At 37.8% G+C, this 20067-nt stretch overlaps 2 protein-coding genes across 3 annotated transcripts in view; one reads left to right on the forward strand and one right to left on the reverse strand.

Moving 5' to 3' along the window:
- Positions 1 to 20067, reverse strand: part of PPAT (phosphoribosyl pyrophosphate amidotransferase) — a 42966-nt gene that overhangs the window by 7218 nt on the left and 15681 nt on the right. Inside the window, exons 2-8 of the mRNA XM_050792024.1 lie at positions 7606 to 7672; positions 6442 to 6648; positions 3279 to 3391; positions 3035 to 3180; positions 1769 to 1841; positions 986 to 1137; positions 442 to 569 (exon numbers count right to left, since the gene is read on the reverse strand). Of these exons, the coding sequence (XP_050647981.1) occupies positions 442 to 569; positions 986 to 1137; positions 1769 to 1841; positions 3035 to 3180; positions 3279 to 3391; positions 6442 to 6648; positions 7606 to 7672 (886 nt within the window). The remainder of the gene's footprint in view (positions 1 to 441; positions 570 to 985; positions 1138 to 1768; positions 1842 to 3034; positions 3181 to 3278; positions 3392 to 6441; positions 6649 to 7605; positions 7673 to 20067) is intronic.
- The window catches only part of PAICS (phosphoribosylaminoimidazole carboxylase and phosphoribosylaminoimidazolesuccinocarboxamide synthase), a 51732-nt gene continuing 41846 nt past the window's right edge, over positions 10182 to 20067 (forward strand). Inside the window, exons 1-3 of one of the 2 annotated variants that reach the window (XM_050792022.1) lie at positions 10182 to 10798; positions 16279 to 16365; positions 19421 to 19855. In XM_050792022.1, the coding sequence (XP_050647979.1) occupies positions 10417 to 10798; positions 16279 to 16365; positions 19421 to 19855 (904 nt within the window). In that variant the 5' untranslated portion in view covers positions 10182 to 10416. The remainder of the gene's footprint in view (positions 10799 to 16278; positions 16366 to 19420; positions 19856 to 20067) is intronic. The other variant, XM_050792021.1, reaches the window with a different exon arrangement.

A 20067-nucleotide genomic window follows, 5' to 3' on the forward strand; every position in this document is an offset into this window, starting at 1 on the left:
ATAATATATACACAAAATATGTTAATCAACTGTTTATGTTATTGGTCAGGCTTCCAGTCAACAGTAGGTTATCAGTTAAGTTTGGGGGCATTAAAATGTATACACAGATTTGACTGTGCAGAGGGCTGGCACCTTTAACCCCCAAATTGTTCAAGGGTCAACTGTATATTCATGATGTTATCTTTTTAAAAAGAGGGGGGCAAATTTCTGAACCCTTTAGTGAACGTTTTTTCTTTTCAGTGAACCTTTTAGTGGTTTTCACTAAAATAGTGCCATTGGGTAAAAAGCCTGGAAAATAAATAACGCTTGTAAACAAACCAACATTAACCACCAAACCTTCCTTTCTCCTTAGAAATGTTGATGAGTTTCTCTTTATAGGCAAGGATTTCTTATTCCACAGCTAGGAGAGCAATTCACTGCATGTTAATTAAGAGAAAATACCTTTCCTGCATAAGCAAGAGCAGCAGGTGTAGCAGATTCTGGAACAGTGCTGACCAAATCTGCATCCACAGGTGCTTCAATCGCTAGCTGCTGGCCACAACGGTATCTTACTGTATAAACCATTTGGTCTGGTGTGTTTGGAAAAGGAGAGAGAGTATTTTACTTAGCATAATATAACAGTGTTATTCTAAAAAACTAGTGCTAGAATTCTACAGATTGAGTATAAAAAGAAATGCAATATATACAAAAATATGAATGTGGAAATACACAAACTAGGGAATTCAACTGTGTGGTTTAAAAAAAAATTTGACCCTTCATATAGATCTAAAAATCATAATCCTTACTCCTAACAAAAAACAAAATCCAAGAGTCAAAAGGAAGTAAAAAATTGTGATCTTATGACTTGTGGGCTCAGTCCTATATCCACAACATATAACTATGTGCCTTCGAAGAGCCAGGTAAGCCTTTGAGGCAAGAATTGCCATATTTCAAGGAGACAGCTAAAACATTTATATGAATATTCAAAGAAAAGAAATCTACTTACCTTCAAACATACTGTCTGGTCTTGCAAAATAAACATATTCAAAGATACAAAAAGCCATTGGGTTTCCTTCAGACCTTGATATAATATCAAGAGTTCGGACATTATGTCTGGATATTTCCACAATTTCTCCAGGCAAGACTTCACGGTAATATCTTGGGAAACAATGTTAAAGAAAGAAGACTTTTAATAAACTAGTCCTTAAGGCTGATGAAAACATTAATTATAAAGCACATAGAGTACCTTCCCTTAGAGAAACAATTGATTCATTCAATATAAAATCTAGAAGTGGCTTTTTAAAAAGTGGTATGTCTCCTGCAATGATTTCTGTATAATCTCTTTGTAAACTCTAAGTTCTAGTATAGAATAGAAAAATTAAGGGCCCTAAGTTGTATTGAATTTTAAAAGAATAAAGTATAAAGAAAACATTTTCTCCTGGCTTACATTTTTCTATCATAGCTATATCTCAATGAGGAAGTTCTTCCTTTCTAAAATAAGTCTCTATGATTATATTGTACTGTAAAAAGAGAAAAATATACAAAATAATTAAAATAAGTTTCATAGTATCTTGAAAGAATGCCAGCGTCAGAATTAGAAGCTATTACTAGAACATTAAACTCAGTGCAACTGCTGAACATAACATGCATAAGAAAATCCCTTTATAAATATTTTCTATTAGATATGAGAAGGAAAACTTTCAAACTTTCACGTAAATAAGAAACTGTGTCAAAAAAAAATTCTTTTCAACATGGGGAAAGATAATATGCCAAATAAGGTAAAACTTACCTTGCACCAATAGATAAGAAGCTACAAGATTCTGAAGACACCACCCATCCTTCTGTTTCTGATGTTTTTTTCTCTGTAAATCACAAATCAATTCAGTTAATGGATTCAAGAAATTTTAAGAGGCTATTTCTTTTTTTTTTTTTTTTTTTTTTTTTTTTTTTTGAGACGGAGTCTCGCTCTGTCGCCCAGGCTGGAGTGCAGTGGCCGGATCTCAGCTCACTGCAAGCTCCGCCTCCCGGGTTTACGCCATTCTCCTGCCTCAGCCTCCCGAGTAGCTGGGACTACAGGCACCCGCCACCTCGCCCGGCTAGTTTTTTGTATTTTTTAGTAGAGACGGGGTTTCACTGTGTTAGCCAGGATGGTCTCGATCTCCTGACCTCGTGATCCGCCCGTCTCGGCCTCCCAAAGTGCTGGGATTACAGGCTTGAGCCACCGCGCCCAGCCTTAAGAGGCTATTTCAACAGAACAGCTAACACTAAATAAGTAAGTAAAAAAAAATTCATAGAATAGCCATTTCTGTGGCTTTAAGAGCACATGGATCCTCATTTGACTTGAGCCAAAGATAAAATAAATGATCTTCTAAGGTTCCTTCTAACATTATGATTTCACGGCTAGAAAAACATCTTGATAAAAGTCAAAAGAAACCACTAAAATCATACTGCAGAAATGAAATAGCTAGGCAAAGGACATGAATAGGCAATCGAGACAGGAAAAAATAAGAATCTCCATTAAAAACATTAAAAGGGACTCATCCATCCAGGTGTGGTGGCTCTCACCTGTAATCCCAGGACTTTGGGAGGCTGAGGTGGGCAGATCACCTGAGGTCAGGAGTTTGACACCAGCCTGACCAACACGGAGAAACCCTGTCTCTACTAAAAATACAAAATTAGCTGGGTATGGTGGCGCATGCCTGTAATCCCGGCTACTCAGGAGGCTGAGGTAGGAGAATCACTTGAACCCAGGAGGCAGAGGTTGCAGTGAGCTGAGATCGCCCCATTGCACTCCAGCAGCCTGGGCAACAAGAGCGAAAGTCTGTCTCAAAAACAAAACAAAACAAAAACAACAACAACAAAAAACAAATGGGACTCATCCTCAGAAGTACTCAAAGAAACATACTTCAAAAAGGAAGAATACATTTACCATTATTTCATTACTTAGCTCCCTCCCACCCATCAACTCTCTATACCTAAAGATTTCAGGGCTTGATAGCAGTACGACAATAACTGAAAAACATTATGAAAGGATATTCCTTCTGAAGTTTATTACCTTTGTCATTTATATCAGACACTGGAATAAGACGACCAATGCATAAGGGACGATTTCCATAAGGATCTCGTACTGCATAAATAACATCTCTGTGCATTATAAGCAGGGAGTATGCTGTGGGTGCTTCCTTCATCAAATTTTTAATCCTGGAATTAATTAAATAATGAATAACTTCAGTTATAAACATATGCAAGGCAAAACTGTCCTTACTAGAGCTCCAAGTTTAATCCAGTTCTCTGCTTACCTGGCTACCCAGTCTGGGGTGTCATCTTGTTCCTGAGGAGGGGTATACGCCAGTAACTGGGTAATCATTTCACTATCAGAACTTGTGGACAGACCAATACCATGACGCAGAAGCTATACAGAAAAAAGGAGAAGTTTAATCATCAGAGGGGAAGCTCCACCCCACCCCAAACCCAGTAGCCAACCATAATGGAAAGAAATAAGGCATTCTGTGGATGTCCAGCTATGAAAATCCTGCATCCCACTAATGCAGCAGTCCCCAATATTTTTGGTACCTGGGACCAGTTTGGTGGAAGACAATTTTTCCATGGACCAGGGACAGGGGATGGTTTGGGGATGATTCAAGCGAATTACATTTATTGTGCACTTTGTTTCTATTATTACTATACTGTAATATATAATGAAATAATTATACAACTCATCATAATCAGTGGGAGCCCTGAGCTTGTTTTCCTGCAACTAGACAGTCCCATCTGGGGGTGATGGGAGACAGTAACAGATCATCAGGCATTATACATCAGCTTCTCCTAAGGAGAGCACAACCTGGATCCCCTGCATGTACAGCTCACAACAGGGTTCATGCTCCTATGAGAATCTAATGCTGCTGATGATCTGGACAGGAGACCTGACAGAGAGCTCAGGTGGTAATAGTGAGCAATGGGGAACACCTATAAATACAGATGAAGCTTCACTTGCCACTCACCTCCTGCTGTGTGGCCTTGTTCCTAACAAGTCACAGACTGGTACCAGTCCCTGGCACAAGGGTTGGGGACTCCTACATTAATGGTATGTGTATACTAATAACGGATGACCATGGCTGGAGGCAATATAAGAAATCTAGAAGGTTTTCAAGCAGAAAAAAAAAGTGCTTTGAGATGTATAGAAAAGCTTTTGAATACTAAATTTGAAGGCATGCAGACCTGAAAGTGGGTAGGGGATCTTGAAAATTTGGTTAGTGGGTCTGACCTTTTCTACCCTCAACACTCTTGATGAACTGGGTATATTCCTGTAAAAGTAGTACACTACAGTGTTAACTTTCAAGCTGGGTTTGTTAGTGATCATAATGGTGGCTACCCATCCTCACTAATTATTACTGATAGAAGAAAGGAATCAACTGTATTGAACAACGAAATGTAGCAGATGCAATAAATATCGCTTGAGTGTACTCTATGATAATTACAAAGTTCTGAGCAAGACTGACCAGGACAAGGGCAGCCCCATGGACATGCACAGATTGAGTCTGAATGGGCACTACAGAACATTTTCAGTAGGGAGCTAAAAGTAGAGATGAAGTTTAGCATCTGGGTAAGGGGTAATGTCAGGAAACGGTGAGTTAGTGGTTATCACTAAGTGGTGAATTTTTAAGAAATTTTTACTCCATATTTATACGTTCATGATTGTCTGAATTTTTAAATGAACTATACATTTTTTCATTTGGGGACAGAAAAGCACAATAAGGTCATTATAATGCCTACAAACAGGGCTGGACAAAGCTCTAGGAAATGTCTAAAGACAGAACTGAAAATAGAATGACAATGAATGGTACAAAAGCCTAGTTTCTAGATATTTTTGACCCGGCAATTCATTATTATTCAGCTTCTGTAACTGTTCATCATATGTGAATTGCCCAGCTCTAGAATGCTTATAGGATGATGGAGCATGTGGGTAATAATCTATTACTAAATATCACCAGGTTCTGAGGTTACCAAGTCAAGATGATTGGGAGCTAATAAACTGAAGAAACTCAACATTAATGAATGAATGCCTGAATGGATAAAAGGAAGCTACTAGGAATGAATATAAAGACAGGCACTTAAAAAAAAAAAAAAAAGATAAAATGATGAATGAAAGCATAGGCACAAATTTGACATCATTAGCACAGAAAGCTCCAAACAACATGCTGTGAACCAAGAGTTTAAACACTCTCTCCCTTTTCCCATGCTCTAGTTTTCTGTCATTGTTTCCAATTCATTTTTTTATGTCATCTCCAAGTTTATACTCCATTTTATTTTTATGATTTTGTGACATATAAGAAGAAATATATATGTTGTTTTTATCCTGGTCTTTCCTGGTACACAGCTCCTAAAACCCTTAGAATTGCCAAAATGATAAGTGTCCTTTTGTATGCTGTTGAGATGACCGGTAGCTAGGGGTTCCTACATAGCATCAGTATGAGGGCTGGTTGCCAGGGGAATCAACCAGAGGGTTGGAGCTTCCAGCTTCGGGGAGAAAGGCTAAAGGTTAAGCTGATCACCAGTGGCTGATGATTTAATCATTCATGCCTACTTCATGAAGCCTCTATAGAAATTCACAATGACTAGGTTCAGAGAACTTCTGGATAGCTGAACAGTTGGAGATGCCTGGAAGGTGTTGCCCCTGGAAAGGGCATGGAAGCTCCATGCTCGTTCCCACATACCCTGCCCTTTCCATCTTTTCACCAGACCGCTCTTCTGTAGCCTTTGTAACATCCTTCATAATAAACTGGTAAATGTATACAAAGTACTTTCTTGAGTTTTGTGATGTTTGAAACCAAAGGCAGTGCCAGGGCTGTTGCAGGAACTCCCAATTTATAACTGGTTGTCAGATGTACCAGAGGCCTGGACTTGCAACTAGCATCTGAAGTGGGGGACAATCTTGTGGGATTGAGCCCTTAACTTCTGGAACCTGACTTTACCTCCAGGTACTATCAGAATACAACTGAATTATAGGATACCCATTTCGTATCCTCTGGAAAATTGGCTGGTACAAGAAACTCCCCTATTTGGCCACAGAAGTGTGCTGAGTCTGAGAATAGGAAAAACGCTTGGTTTTTCTTATTTCATACGAGCTTTGTACATAGCAACAGAGTTAAAGAGATAGCAAGTCCATAAACTCTAATTTCTCTATGCTTCCAACCATAAATCAACTCTCCCAAATCTCTAGAGCAGTGCATTCAAAAAGTGAGTCTAAAATGCATATTCTCACCCTTGTCTCCAACTCTAGGGGACATCTTACAATCTGGAATTGTAACAAGTACTCCAGATCATTCTGATGCAATTGTTGTTGCAGTTAGGTAACAGGTAGCAACAATTAGAAAATGCCTTTTACAAAGATCCTTAACTTTTATTCATTAACCCATGCTAATCATTTAAAAAGGCTTAGGGAAAACAAACAAACAAATGTACCTTTTTCCTTAATCGAGCAGCATTTACCAATTCGCCATTATGTGCCACAGCTATCTTCCCATGAAGTGTTTCAACAACAAAGGGCTGACAATTTTCTAATTCACATTTTCCTGTAGTGGCATATCTTGTGTGTCCAATTCCAAGATTTGAAACATACAATTTTTTCAAATTGTCTTCAGTAAAGACGTGATTTACAAGACCCATTCCCTTGAGAAATCAAAAAGTGCAACTTAGAAAAAAACAGACTAGTACTGCTAGTAATAAACGCCTCTCTTCTCTGCTCAGCTAATCCAAATAAGACAAAGAAGTACATTTAATTCCTCTGTGTTTCAGAATTCTAATCTTAAAAAAAGGCCAAAAACAAATAACCTAACTGTAAGAACTGTGAAGCACTTACTTAAAAAAATTTATTGAGGCAAAAGTCACATAACATAAAATTAACCATTCTACAGAGAAAAATTTAGTGGCATTTAATACCTTCACAATGTTGAAGCACTTGTGTTTCATAAGATACTATTCACTAAAACATTTAAGAACAGATGTACTAAGCAATACAATTTGTCAAGCATAAAAACTAAGATTTGCATTAAACAAATCAAAGCATCTTAAAGCATTTAAATAAATGACTCCCTATTTGAGTTGGTCTTAGGCAAAAAATTGTCACTGGGGAAGAAATACATCCTAATTTGATAAATGTTAGGATATAAAGTTGAAAGTGGCTGATCCAAAGAATATCACTTTTGACTGCAAATTATTTATTCAACCCCCCCCCATATTAATGATCACCTGTCTTTTGTTATCTTTGTCATCCCATTTCTTTCACTTATTTATTTATTTTATTTTATTTTTTGAGACGTAGTTTTAGTCTTGTTGCCCAGGCTGGAGTGCAATGGTGTGACATTGGCTCACCGCAATCTCCGCCTCCCAGGTTCAAATAATTCTCCTACCTCAGCCTCCCAAGTAGCTGGGATTACAGGCATGCGCCACCACACCTGGCTAATTTTGTATTTTGAGTAGAGACAGGGTTTCTCCATGTTGGTCAGGCTGGTCTCGAACTCCCGACCTCAGGTGATCCTCCTGCCTTGGCCTCCCAAAGTCCTGGGATTACAGGCATGAAGCACCACACCCAGCCTGTCATCAAGATTTCTTAAAGTTCAAATTTACCTTGTGTGATTTGAATGTTGGCACTGAACTCCCGTCACTAGTCACAATACCGGCACTCTCCTGACCCCTGTGAATATAAAAAGATATTAGCTGTTAAATCTGCCAATTGATGAGCTTCTTGAAGAACTTTATCAAGCATACTTTCTCGACAAGCACCCATGAACTTAGTGTGACAACACATTAAATGCTACTTGTACTAGTACTACTCCTATTGATGATGCTGATGCTGATGATTAGCAATCACAGCAGATGACAATGTAACAACTAGATATCTAATTCTAACTAACATGTCCTAAGCATTTTACGCTGTAAAAATAAATAATTTAAAACCTACTGGAACCCCAAATATACTTTAGGCCTTGAGAGAGATATGACTGTGATCCAAGTCACATACGGTTACAACTTCTGTTTCTCAGACTATAGATTAACTCACTTTCTTATTTTTCTTGTTCTATACAATGACTAGAGAGAATTAAAAGACATCAGAGACGGCCGGGCGCGGTGGCTCACGCCTGTAACCCCAGCACTTTGGGAGGCCGACACGGGCAGATCACGAGGTCAAGAGTTGGAGACCATCCTGGCCAACATGGTGAAACCCTGTCTCGACTAAAAATACAAAAATTAGCTGGCCCTGGTGGCACACGCTTGTAGTCCCAGCTACTGAGGAGGCTGAGGCAGGAGAAACGCTTGAATCTGGGAGGCGGAGGTTGCAGTGAACCAAGAAGAAGAAGAAGAAAAAAAAAAGACAACAGAGGTGATAACATCCTGCCTTTTCAAGTGATGACCTTTGTTAAAGATTAACTTCTAGGCAGAGGCGGGTGGATCACAAGGCCAGGAGACCGAGACCATCCTGGTTGACACGGTGAAACCCCATCTCTATTAAAAATACAAAAAATTAGCCGGGTGTGGTGGTGTGCGCCTGTAGTCCCAGCTACTCAGGAGGCTGAGGCAGGAGAATGGTGTGAACCCAGGAGGCAGAGCTTGCAGTGAGCCGAGATCGCACCACTACACTCCAGCCTGGGTGACACAGCGAGAATCCATCTCAAAAAAAAAAAAAAAAAAAAAGGATAACTTCTGCTTTGCTGTGCTGCATAGACCAAATGAAAGAAAACCCATTCACAATTACATCCTCTGTAAAAAATGTTAAAGGTACCCTTCCCCAAAAGAACCACCACCTATAACCAATCAAACTGCTGTAACTGGGCGCTAACCTTGTATAAAAAATGTTGTGATTCTGCTAAAAACTCCTCTGTCTGCCTATAGAAATGAAACCTTAACTTTCCTACTTCTCAATGCTGACTCCATTCCTTGGAGTTGGTGTTTCCAGGTGAGTCATCCTCAAACTTGGCGCGTGAATAAACTCTCTTTAAACTAGATTCTGATCCTTTTAATTATTTAAGTTGATAGCATGAGTGATCTAATTTGGCTTTCACAACAATCCTATGAAGTAGGTACTATGATTACCATGCCCATTTTACAGATAAACACACTAAAGCAATAGAAAAGAAGTTACTTTCCCATTGCCAAACAGACAGCAAGTGGTACAGGCAGGATTCGAATACAGACAACCCAGCTGCAGAATTTATGCTTCTAACCTCTACACTTTATAACCTCTAAATAGGGTTTCAACAGGATGAGTATGTAGATATAAATTAAAACCTCCAAATATAATAGAGGCAAAATGTGTAGCTGGTACTGAGACTATCACCATTTTTTGTGCCTTTCTGCATTTTCCAAATGTTCTCCAATAAATAGCACTTTTATTATTAGAAAAAAAAAAATGTTTTTGAAAACCCTCTGCTGACCAGGCACCCTTTCCCATGTCTGTGTCTCATTTCCTGCATTAGTGTTTTTAAGTGGTGATACAGAGAAAACAGCCAAAATCTAAAGACATAGTAAAGACTAAGAGCATCCATACCGCTGTGCAGTATAAACTCTCATAAAGGTTCCAACTGCTTTACAATTTTTAATAGTTCTGAACAAGTGCTATAAATAGTAGATGTTTATTGACCAATTTTTGTTCCAGAGAACATATATATCAGGATAGAAACAAAAAGTAAACCTCTTCCATATGTGCCTGTAGACTTTAGTGGCTGTTAATACATTGATTTATTTGGTAAAAAGGAACCTTTTTCAAAATTATATATTGCAATTGTTGCAGCATTTTATTAACGAGAAAAACTATAACATTAAATACGTTGCCAAGTAAAACTCTAAAAAACACTTGGCATGATCACAGCTCAGAGCAGCCTCAAGAACTGATTTTATTAAATGCATTAAATACTGAAAATAGATATGCATAATACTATATACCATATGGGACTAAATAAATTATGACTTATGATTTCTTTTATTTAGTGAAATGCTATGGGGTCTGTAAGTTAACCAATGTTAGAGGACTAGGTGATTCATGTCAGTGGAAATATATTATTAACAATGGTTATAAACCTCTGGGAAAAAACCTCTGCCAACCATTTTCAAAACAATTTTTAAAAATCAACAATCATTTGGTAAAACAGTAAATTATGAAAGAAAAGAAATACACAAAAAACGGTTTTCTTTCCCTTTTGTCTCAAGGGTAGTTCTTCCTTCAAGCTGAAATGAATATGGTTAAAAATCATTTAGGTCCAGGCTTCTTTAATCACAAAGCCTGCTTATTTGGCAGTTTCTCAAGTTACTCCCTCAGGCAGCTTGAACCAGTTAAACTAGATCCTTTCAGCTCTTCAGAGCTTATTGACAACCAGCCGTCTGGTTTCCTAGGAAACAAAACCTTGGCTAGAAATAGTGAATCATTTCCAGGTCACTTTCAACATGGAGAGTGGAGCAGGAAAGCACTGGACTGAGGAGGAGGTTAAAGCTTTGCTAAGTGTCTGGGCAGAAAAAAATATACGAAAACAACTTTATGGAACACTAAGAAATAAAGGAATATTTATTTACATTGCTAAAAGGCTGCAATCATTAGGAGTATACAGAGACTGGAAACAGTGCCGGGCTAAGTACAAAAATCTCAAATATGAATACAGAACAGTTAAATATGCCCATAACTCTGGAGACAGCTCTAAAACTATGAAGTTCTTCCACGATTTGGATGTAATCCTGCAGTATGAACCTGCCACACAATTTACAGAGGAAGATGCAAATGGCAGGTACCTGGAAACGCTCAGCCCAAGTACAGCCCCAGAGACCACTGAAGGTAAAAAAAAAAAAAAAAAAAAAAAAAAAAAAAAAGTACTCTTTTGTTTTTGTTTTGTTTTACAGTTTTACAAACTGTAAAAGTTCAAGACTTCTGAGGCCATATGATAAATATAGACTGAAATGTCAAGACTGAGGAAAAATAACCAATTTATTATGCTATTTTGCACAAGGTTAAGAATTAATTTTTTTTAAAAAGAGGTTAAATATTACTACTTTAAAAAAATCTGTAAAATACAGAAAAAGCACATTACAATGGCACCGACTGCTAGTGCCAACTGCATGTGATGTTTCTGAAATATGGATTGGGTTCTAAAAATTGTTTAAGTTTTAATTTTGTAAGAGTGGCAAAAAGGGGGAAAAATATCAAAAACATTAATTAACTGATGTTTTTCCACAGCTCCAAACAAGAACTTTCTCCTTTATTTTGTTTCCATTTTCCTAAATTGATAAATAAAAGCACATTTAAAATAACTGTTCAACACTATTTCATTACTTGTTTCGAAGAACAGCTCCATTTTAACAATGAAGAAGAACAGCTCCATTTTAACAATAAAGTATCACGAAGATGTAATAGATTAAATGATCTGAGACTAAGTGGTTTAGAGGAGTTTCTTGACGCACTGTGTTGTTAAACCCAATACTACTTACATAGAATCTGCTCACTGTCTGTGGAAACATTAGTAGGCAAAGGGAGGGAAATCAATGACAGTAATAAGATTTCTACCATAGTCTAAATCTTACAGATGCTATTTTTAAGAGCAGAATTATTCAAAAATCTGTAACACCCACTATCTGTGTGTACCATGGGCAAAGCACTAAGCTATATACATTTAGTAATGTGAAACCTCAAAAAGGACAGAACTGCAAATAAATTTAACACCTGAGAGAAAATAGTAAATAGTATAATAAAAGTACCAAATGTGAATTGGGTTAAGAGGACAAAGATTACAACTGGTTAACTTAAGTTAGCTAATTTTCATGTTTACAGCTCAGTAACAAATCATTTCATTAAAAGAAGAATCCACCCTGCCTACATTCTTTCCATTTCTGAGATGACACCAAATTCTGAGAAAGCTTTGCGGTTATTACCATATTAAACAGCAATTACATTATTTTATTCAATTAAACACCTTCCACTCTTCATTATTTAAGTGCTTTAAATATTGATTAATAAATAAGTAAATCACTTAGCTTCTGAAAGTCCCCGATTTTAACCAGGAGTTGGTCTGATGAAGATGTGGGTGCCAGTATCTCCACTTCTTAAAGGGATCTTCAGCCCTTTCAGGTATTCCCTTGGCTCCAAACTCCTTCATTTTCACTCATAAACAGAGGGACTATACTTACAACTTAACTATGCACGTTTAGGTACCTCAAACCCCCAATTCCAAAATCAAACTCTCTCTTCTCCCATCAACTTTTTTTTTTTTTTTTTTTAAGAGAGAGGGTTTCATTCCTGTCACCCAAGCTGGAATGCAGTGGCGTGATCTTGGCTCACTGCTCCAGGACTCAAATGATCCTCCCAACTCAGCCTCCTGAATAGCTGAGACTATGGGGCATGACCCACCATGCCTGGCTAATTTTTTGTATTTTTGGTAGAGATGGGTTTCACCATGTTGCCCTGGCTGGTCTCAAACTCCTGGGCTCAAGAGATTCTCCTGCTTCGGCCTCCCAAAGTGAGGCATGATCCACCACATCTAGCCCGAATTTGATCCTCCTACAAATTGCTTCCACCTTAGCATCACTATATTTCCAATCACTTATACAGAAACATTTGAGATATCCTTGATTTTTGGCCAGTCACTAAGTCTTTAAAAAATCTGCTGACATACTACATAAAATTTTCTCTCTGCTCTATTCTCATTACGACTAACCAGAACTTCTTCATCTCTCATATACAATATTAATGTAACCTCTTTACTGGGCTCCCTGGTTTTCAGCCTCTTCCCATATACTTTCCACAATACCACTAGTTGTTTTTTACATTTTTAAATTATAAAATTATAAGCACATTAACATTTTGGTTGCATTAAAAATAATCTTTATACCCAAGATTAATCATGATCTAAAATTAAATATTACAATTAATGGTTCCATAATATTTAACTGAGTGTGGGTCTTCACCCCCCTCAGGCAAATGATACTGCAATTAATAACTTTTGTCCATTTTTAGTATTATTACTTTAGGACACAAGTCCTAATACTGATTCAGAAGGATATAATTACTTTGGTTTTTTTGTTGTTTTGTTTTGGGTTTTTCGTTTTGTTTTGTTGTGTTTGAGATGGAGTCTCACTCTGTCAAAAAGGCTGGAGTGCAGTGGTGTAATCTCAGCTCACCACAACCTCTGCTTCCCAGGTTCAAGCGATTCTCCTGCCTCAGCCTCCCAAGCTGGGATTAGAGGCGCACGCCACCATGCCCAGCTAGTTTTTGTATTTTCAGTAGAGACAGGGTTTCACCATGTTGACTAGGCTGGTCTCGAAGTCCTGTCCTCAAGGGATCTGCCCACCGTGGCCTTCCAAAGTGCTGGCATTACAGGCCTTAGGCATCCCGCCTGGCCATTACTTTGAAACATTATTTCTAAAATAACTGCTTTCCAAAATAACTGTACTTCACTAGGCATGAATGTCCCTTATGTAGAACCATTGTCATGCAAAATTATGGAGTATTGATGGGAAGAACGGACTTTCCAAATTTAATAAGTAAATAGTGATTTAGGCCAGGCGTGGTGGCTCATGCCTATAATCCCAGCACTTTGGGAAGTTGAGGAGGGTGGATCACCTGAGGTCAGGAGTTCAAGACCAGCCTGACCAACATGGTGAAACCCTGTCTCTACTAAAAATACAAAAAATTAGCTGGGTGTGGTGGTGGGCACCTGTAATCCCAGCTACTCGGGAGGCTGAGACAGGAGAATTGCTTGAACCCAGGAGGCAGAGGTTGTAGTGAGCCGAGATCATGCCTCTGTACTCCAGCCTGGGTGACAAGAGTAAAACTCCATTTCAAAATAAATAAATAAAATAAATAACGATTTAGGCTAATTTAAGAAACAATGGCCTATAATGATATACAAATTGGTAACTTTTAATTTGCATTTGTTTAATTACCAGTAAGGTGGAACACTTTTCTATACATTTATTCACTTTTACAAATTGACCATTCATGTCAACTGAGGTCTTAGAAATTTGCGTGATTTTCTTGCCTTACGATTTATTTGATCTGCAGAATCCAAAACTTTTTAAGGTAATCAAAGTTTTTTCCCTAAGGCTTCAGAAGCCCTCCTTGCACCAGGTTTGATTCATTATATAATGTTTTCTGGTTTTTCCTATGGCCGAACCAGCAGAATTTTTATTGGTGTGTGATAAATGGAAGAAGGGAAGAAAACGGAAGTGCCTTTTCCACTGTTGGGATCAACCTCATGCAAGTGGTAGGGATAGGCTGCTTGTTAGGCAGCAAGTAGCCAGGACCAGAGCCATGGCAAAGGACCCAAATACACTTTTGACCAACTCTACGAGGCTTCATGTTCTGCTAAATCTGATCATCCTCAGCCTCAGAATTCCTTTGGCCTACAGCTGCCAAACCACATTCCTTCAGTGGTCAAGTTTTCCCTCTATTTCACTCCTTTTATTTTATATAAATGCATCTCAAGTAATGATTTAAGAGTTTCAGTTTAAAATCCCCAGAGCCTCTGCCTACAGTTTTAGGATTCATGCTGTGGAATGAAGAGAAACTTAGGAAAAAATTATCTGAAGAGGTCGGAGAGAGAGCTTTTCTGTTTCACTATCATTTGTATATTTGGTCCAGACTCTTTTCTATGGCGGTAAATCTAGACTCTAAACCAGGTAATAGAATAGAAACCCTGCCTTTCTTTACTGCTCTCATATTCAAGCTCAGGTGTTAAATAACCTGGGCCCTGTTTCTCTAAAGATAATTCTTACATAACTCCAGATTTTTATTTTTCCTATTTTCAAACAAATCTAAAACATTTCTCAACAACATTTTAGCCTAAAGCAATTATAAAACCTGATTTAAATTTTTCAACAATTTTTACCTTGAGAGTTAAATACAACTGTGCCATCTGAAAGCAGTGATGTGCTTTTGTACTTATGTTTATTTTTCATTTGTTTTCCTTTTTTAACATAGAAACCCTAATAGAGTTTTTAAGATGATAAAGAGCATACCTTTTCTTTTTCTTCAACGGGAAAGTCTGTAAACGTAATGGTGAATCATGATTTTAAAAGAATGTTTATGCCACTAAAATCACACCTAACAGTTGATCTATTAATGTAAAATACAACGCTACTTTTGTTACTCAATAAAATAGAACTGGAAAAACATTTGGAAATGAAATGATTAATGAGATGAGTAAATTTTTAATTTAAACATTACAAAGAGCAATCAAACGATACTTATCCACCTCCCGATTAGTCTGCAATTTCATTGTAATTATAATTCATCTTCATGTGTCAATTTGAGTTAAAAATCATATAAGTTGGATTCCTTTCTAAGATGTACTTCATCCTCCTCATTTGATCACTTTAAAAAGTAGCCTATGCCTCATTTTATGAAAGCCTATATAAAAGCATCCAAACCATAAAATGAGGAAATCAAAGGAGGACTTCAGTTTTTATGGTTGGCATGGTTCTTTTAAATGACATATTCCTTAATCCATTTAAACATAATTTAGATTAACTTCTGGAAACTTTAGTATGTATCAATCAATAAATTATATAAGATACTTAAAAACTCTAAGCTATCTGATCATATATGCCAAAAAAACAGCACTTTCTAATTATCTATCTCATTGCAGGACCCACTCTTTTACATTACTGGTATTATTTAGCAAGTGCCTACTCTGTTAGAGCACCCAAGATACAATTATAAATAAAACACCACTTTTTAAAAATGTAAGGCTGGGCACGGTGGCTCACGCCTGTAATCCCAGCACTTCGGGAGGCCGAGGATCACCTGAGGTTAGGAGTTCGAGACTAGCTTGGCCAACATGGTGAAACCTCGTCTCTACTAAAAATACAAAAATTAGCCAGGTATGGTGGCAGATGCCTGTAATCCCAGCTACTTGTAAGGCTGAGGCAGGAGAATTGTTTGAACCCAGGAGTCAGAGGTTACGGTGAGCCAAGATCACACCACTGCACTCCACTCTAGCCTGGGCAACAAAGTGAGACTCTGTCTCAAAAAAAAAAAAAAAAAAAAAAAAAAGTAATTTAACTTGAAAACTAACTACAACTGTTTCTAAAAACTTACAAAATTACCAAACAATTCTAGCAGAAATTCAAAATAGACCATGTCCATATTGGATGGAAAAAATTGGATTTTTCTTTAAATACATAAATATTTAAACTATATTATACAACTTTATTACAAAATGTCTATCACAAATCTATTTTGAAGAATATGATCACATTTAGCTAAAGCTATTAGGATTATCAGTTATGTTATTTCTAAAAGGAATTCTGTTATATTTCCAGGTAAAATGTCAATTGCATCAGAAGATAAGGAAGATGTCTCAGGAAATCCTTTACTTCTGGTTTCTCATGTCAGACCAATGGAACTAGGTATAGTATAATGGGTGGGACAGAATGAAACTGATCTAATTTCAAACTAGAAGATAAGACTGGTTTCTAATCTGAGAAAACTGACAATTTTTCCTGGAAGAAACACTCAGAATTAATTTATGTTTTCCTCCCTTTTTGCCAACCCATACTGAAAAAAATTATTTCTAAAGCAAATGATTTCTTTACCAAATTTAAGTTTCCTAGAAATACAGGTTCTCTAATTTCCAAACTTTACTCTTTAAATGTAAGAAATCTGATGGCTAGACTTACACATAGTAATGCACATGATCACTTTAGTGGCAAGGGTTAAGACAAACAGAATTTTACGTTTGAAAGTAAACATCAGAGCCACAACCAGGTCAAGGATTCAGTGTAAATCCTTCTTCGCTTCTATTTTTCTTTTCTTTTTTCTTTTTTTTGGAGACCAAGTCTCACTCTGTTGCCCAGGCTGGAATGCACTGTCATGATCCCAGCTCACTGCAACCTCTGCCTCTGGTTCAGGCGATTCTCCTACCTCAGCCGCCCGAGTAGTTGGGATTACAGGCGCGTACCACCACACCCAGCTAATTTTGTATATTTAGTAGAGACGGGGTTTCACCATGTTAGCCAGGCTGATCTAGAATTCCCAACCTTTGGTGATCCACTCGCCTAGGTCTCCCAAAGTGCTGGGATTACAGGCATGAGCCACCACACCCGGCTGCTTCTAATTTCTTATTGAAGCTAGAAGCAAAAACCTTACTTCTAACTTAAATGATAGAAAAACCTATTTGTAACCCAAATAAGAAAAAAAATTCTGAAAAGCATTTCAAAGCAAAGACATTAAATATACCACAAAATATCTCAAATAAATGCTATAAAGTTTTTTTCAATGACTTAAAACTCGTGAATCTGATAAAAGTTGTTAATTGTAATATCATTTGTATGATAGGGGCCAAAACCTAATCTCAATTAAATATTACTGAACCATTAATTTAATATTTAATTTTAAATTATGGCCAGGCACAGTGATTCACACCTGTAACCCCAGTACTTTGGAAGGCCAAGGTGGGGGATCACTTGAGACCAGGAGTTCAAGACTAGCCTGGGCAACAGAGAGAGACCCCCCTCCATGCCTAATAAATTATTAAAAATAGGCCAGGTGCAGTCAGTGGTTCATGCCTGTAGTCCCAGCTACTTGTGAGGCTGAGGCATGAAGGCTCACTTGAACCCAGGAGTTCAAGGCTGCAGTGAGTCATGACTGTGTTACTGCACTCGAGCCTGTGCAGCAGAGTCTAGGGAAAAAAAAATGAAAGAAACAAAATAAATTATTATTAATCTTGGGTATAATTTGAAGATATTTATTTATTTATTTATGTTGAGACAGAGTCTCGCTCTGTCGCCAGGCTAGAGTGCAACGGTGAGATCTCGGCTCACTGCTATCTCCGCCTCCCAGGTCCAAGCGATTCTCCTGCCCTCAGCCCCACAGGCACGCACCACCACACCCAGCTAGTTTTTGTATTTTCAGTAAAGACAGGGTTTCACCACGTTGGCCAGGATGGTCTTGACCTCCTGACCTCGTGATCCACCTGCCTTGGCTGAAGATTATTTTCAATGCAAACAAAATGTTAATGTCATGCACGGTAGCTTGTGCCTGTGATCCCAGCTACTCTGGAGGCTCGCTTGAGCCTGGGAGGTTCAGACTGCAATGAGCGGTGATCTCTCCACTACACTCTAGCCTTGGTGAAAGAAAATTGCTTTCTTTTTAAAAAATTTTATTTTATTTTATCTTATTTTGAGACAGTGTCTCACTCTTTCACCCAGGCTGGAGTGCAGTGGTGTATTCTCAGCCTATTGCAACCTCCACCTCCTGGACTCAAGCAATCCTCCCACCTCAGCCTCCCAAGCACCTGGTACCACAGGCACATGCCACCAAGCCTGGCTAATTTTTGCATTTTTTGGTAGAGACAGGTTTTGCCCTGTTGCCCAGGCTGGTCCCCAACTCCTGAGCTCAGGCAATCCACCTGCCTTGGTACCCCAAAGTGCTGGGATTACAGGCCTGAGCCACCATGCCCAGCCAAAAATTCCTTTCTTTAATAATATTACATCCAATTTGAAACCCTGTCTCAAAAAAAAAAAAAAAACCCACAAAAACCAAAGTTAATGTGCTTGTAATTTTATAATTCAAAAAATGAACCTACTTCTTTTATGAAAATGAAATCTGAGAAAAGCACAAGATAATATGGTTGTCAAAATAACCAATATAAAGTCAGGTACCTGTCAGTAATGTAAATGAAGTATAAAACTGTTCTAGAGACCTAATACGCACCATGGCATATTAAAGGATTTATAACTAAGTGGAGACATACTGCCTAGGAACAAGGCATTATGAAATTTCTGACACACTTCCCTACCGTTGAAAGAAAATGCTTCATTTAAAATGGCTTTAGTCTTTCTGTAATTTTCACAAGGCATAAACACTGATTTTTCCGTGTGACTCTTCCAAGCCCTCAGCTCATGAGTAGCCTCAGTTCTCAACTCTGACTACACATTAGATCACAATCTGGGGATGAAGGATGAGGCAGGTACCAGAGTGGTGGTTTTAAATGCTTCCCAGTAGACTGATACATAGCCAAAGAAAATCACAAGATAAAGAAAGGAGTTAAATTCTTTGTACCTATCCTATTTCAAAACAAATTATCTACAATGAGTCATTTTCTTATATAATTACTGTTTTCTACAGTAAATGCTACACATTGAAATATTGAACTTCCACTATGTACTGATATACACCCTACATAGTAAAGGAGTGATATGGAAGAGAAAAAAATGATATAGAGGAAAGATGATCAAAATGTGACTAAAAAGCCACAACTTTATTAAAGCCAGTAACTGGCATAATAATGGACAGCTTTAGGTTCTGAATTTGTTTCCCCACTGTTTAAGAGAAAAGCTAAGCTATGATTTGTTACTCCATCTCCTATGGAGGAAACTGCTTTCTTTAATAATGTTGCATCCAATTATTTAGCTTGTCTGATGTATATAATGCATATGTCTTTTACCTCTCTACCTAATGCAGGTATCTCTACGTCAGTATTGGAACCCTCTAATAATACAACTTTTATCCCAACTGTAGCAAATGAAGGAGGAAAGCACTGGACTGTGACAGAAGTCAGGGCTCTAATAGACATCTGGTCTGATAAAAGCATACAACGACAACTAGAGGGAACAGTGAGAAATAAGAGGATATTTGAACAAATTGCGGCCAAGCTTCAGAAATTTGGAATAGAGAGAGACTGGAAACAGTGCAGAACAAAGTACAAAAACCTAAAACATGAATACAAGATCGTAAGAACAGCTCAAGATCTAGGCATGACTAAGAGTATGAAATTTTTTACTGAGTTGGATGCTATTCTGGGACCCAATAAAACAGAAAAATCACGAGACCAGGAGTCCCAAGATGGAGAACATGTCACAGAATGTGCCAACGTAAAAATGGGAGAGGACCAGACAGGTAGGAAGGTGAAGAAAAATAATCTTAACATCATGTTACATCATACAGGTTCAAGGATCCCTTTTCCAAAATGCCTGGGATCAGAAGTGTTTCAGATTTAGACATTTTTTCAGATTTTAGAGTATTTGGATATACATCGTGAGGTATCTTAGAAAGGGGAGCCAAGTCCAAACATGAAATTCACATGTGTTTCATACATATAGCTTAAAGCT

Source organism: Macaca thibetana, chromosome 5 (assembly GCF_024542745.1).
Source record: "Macaca thibetana thibetana isolate TM-01 chromosome 5, ASM2454274v1, whole genome shotgun sequence".
In the NCBI taxonomy this organism is placed as follows: Eukaryota; Metazoa; Chordata; class Mammalia; order Primates; family Cercopithecidae; genus Macaca; species Macaca thibetana.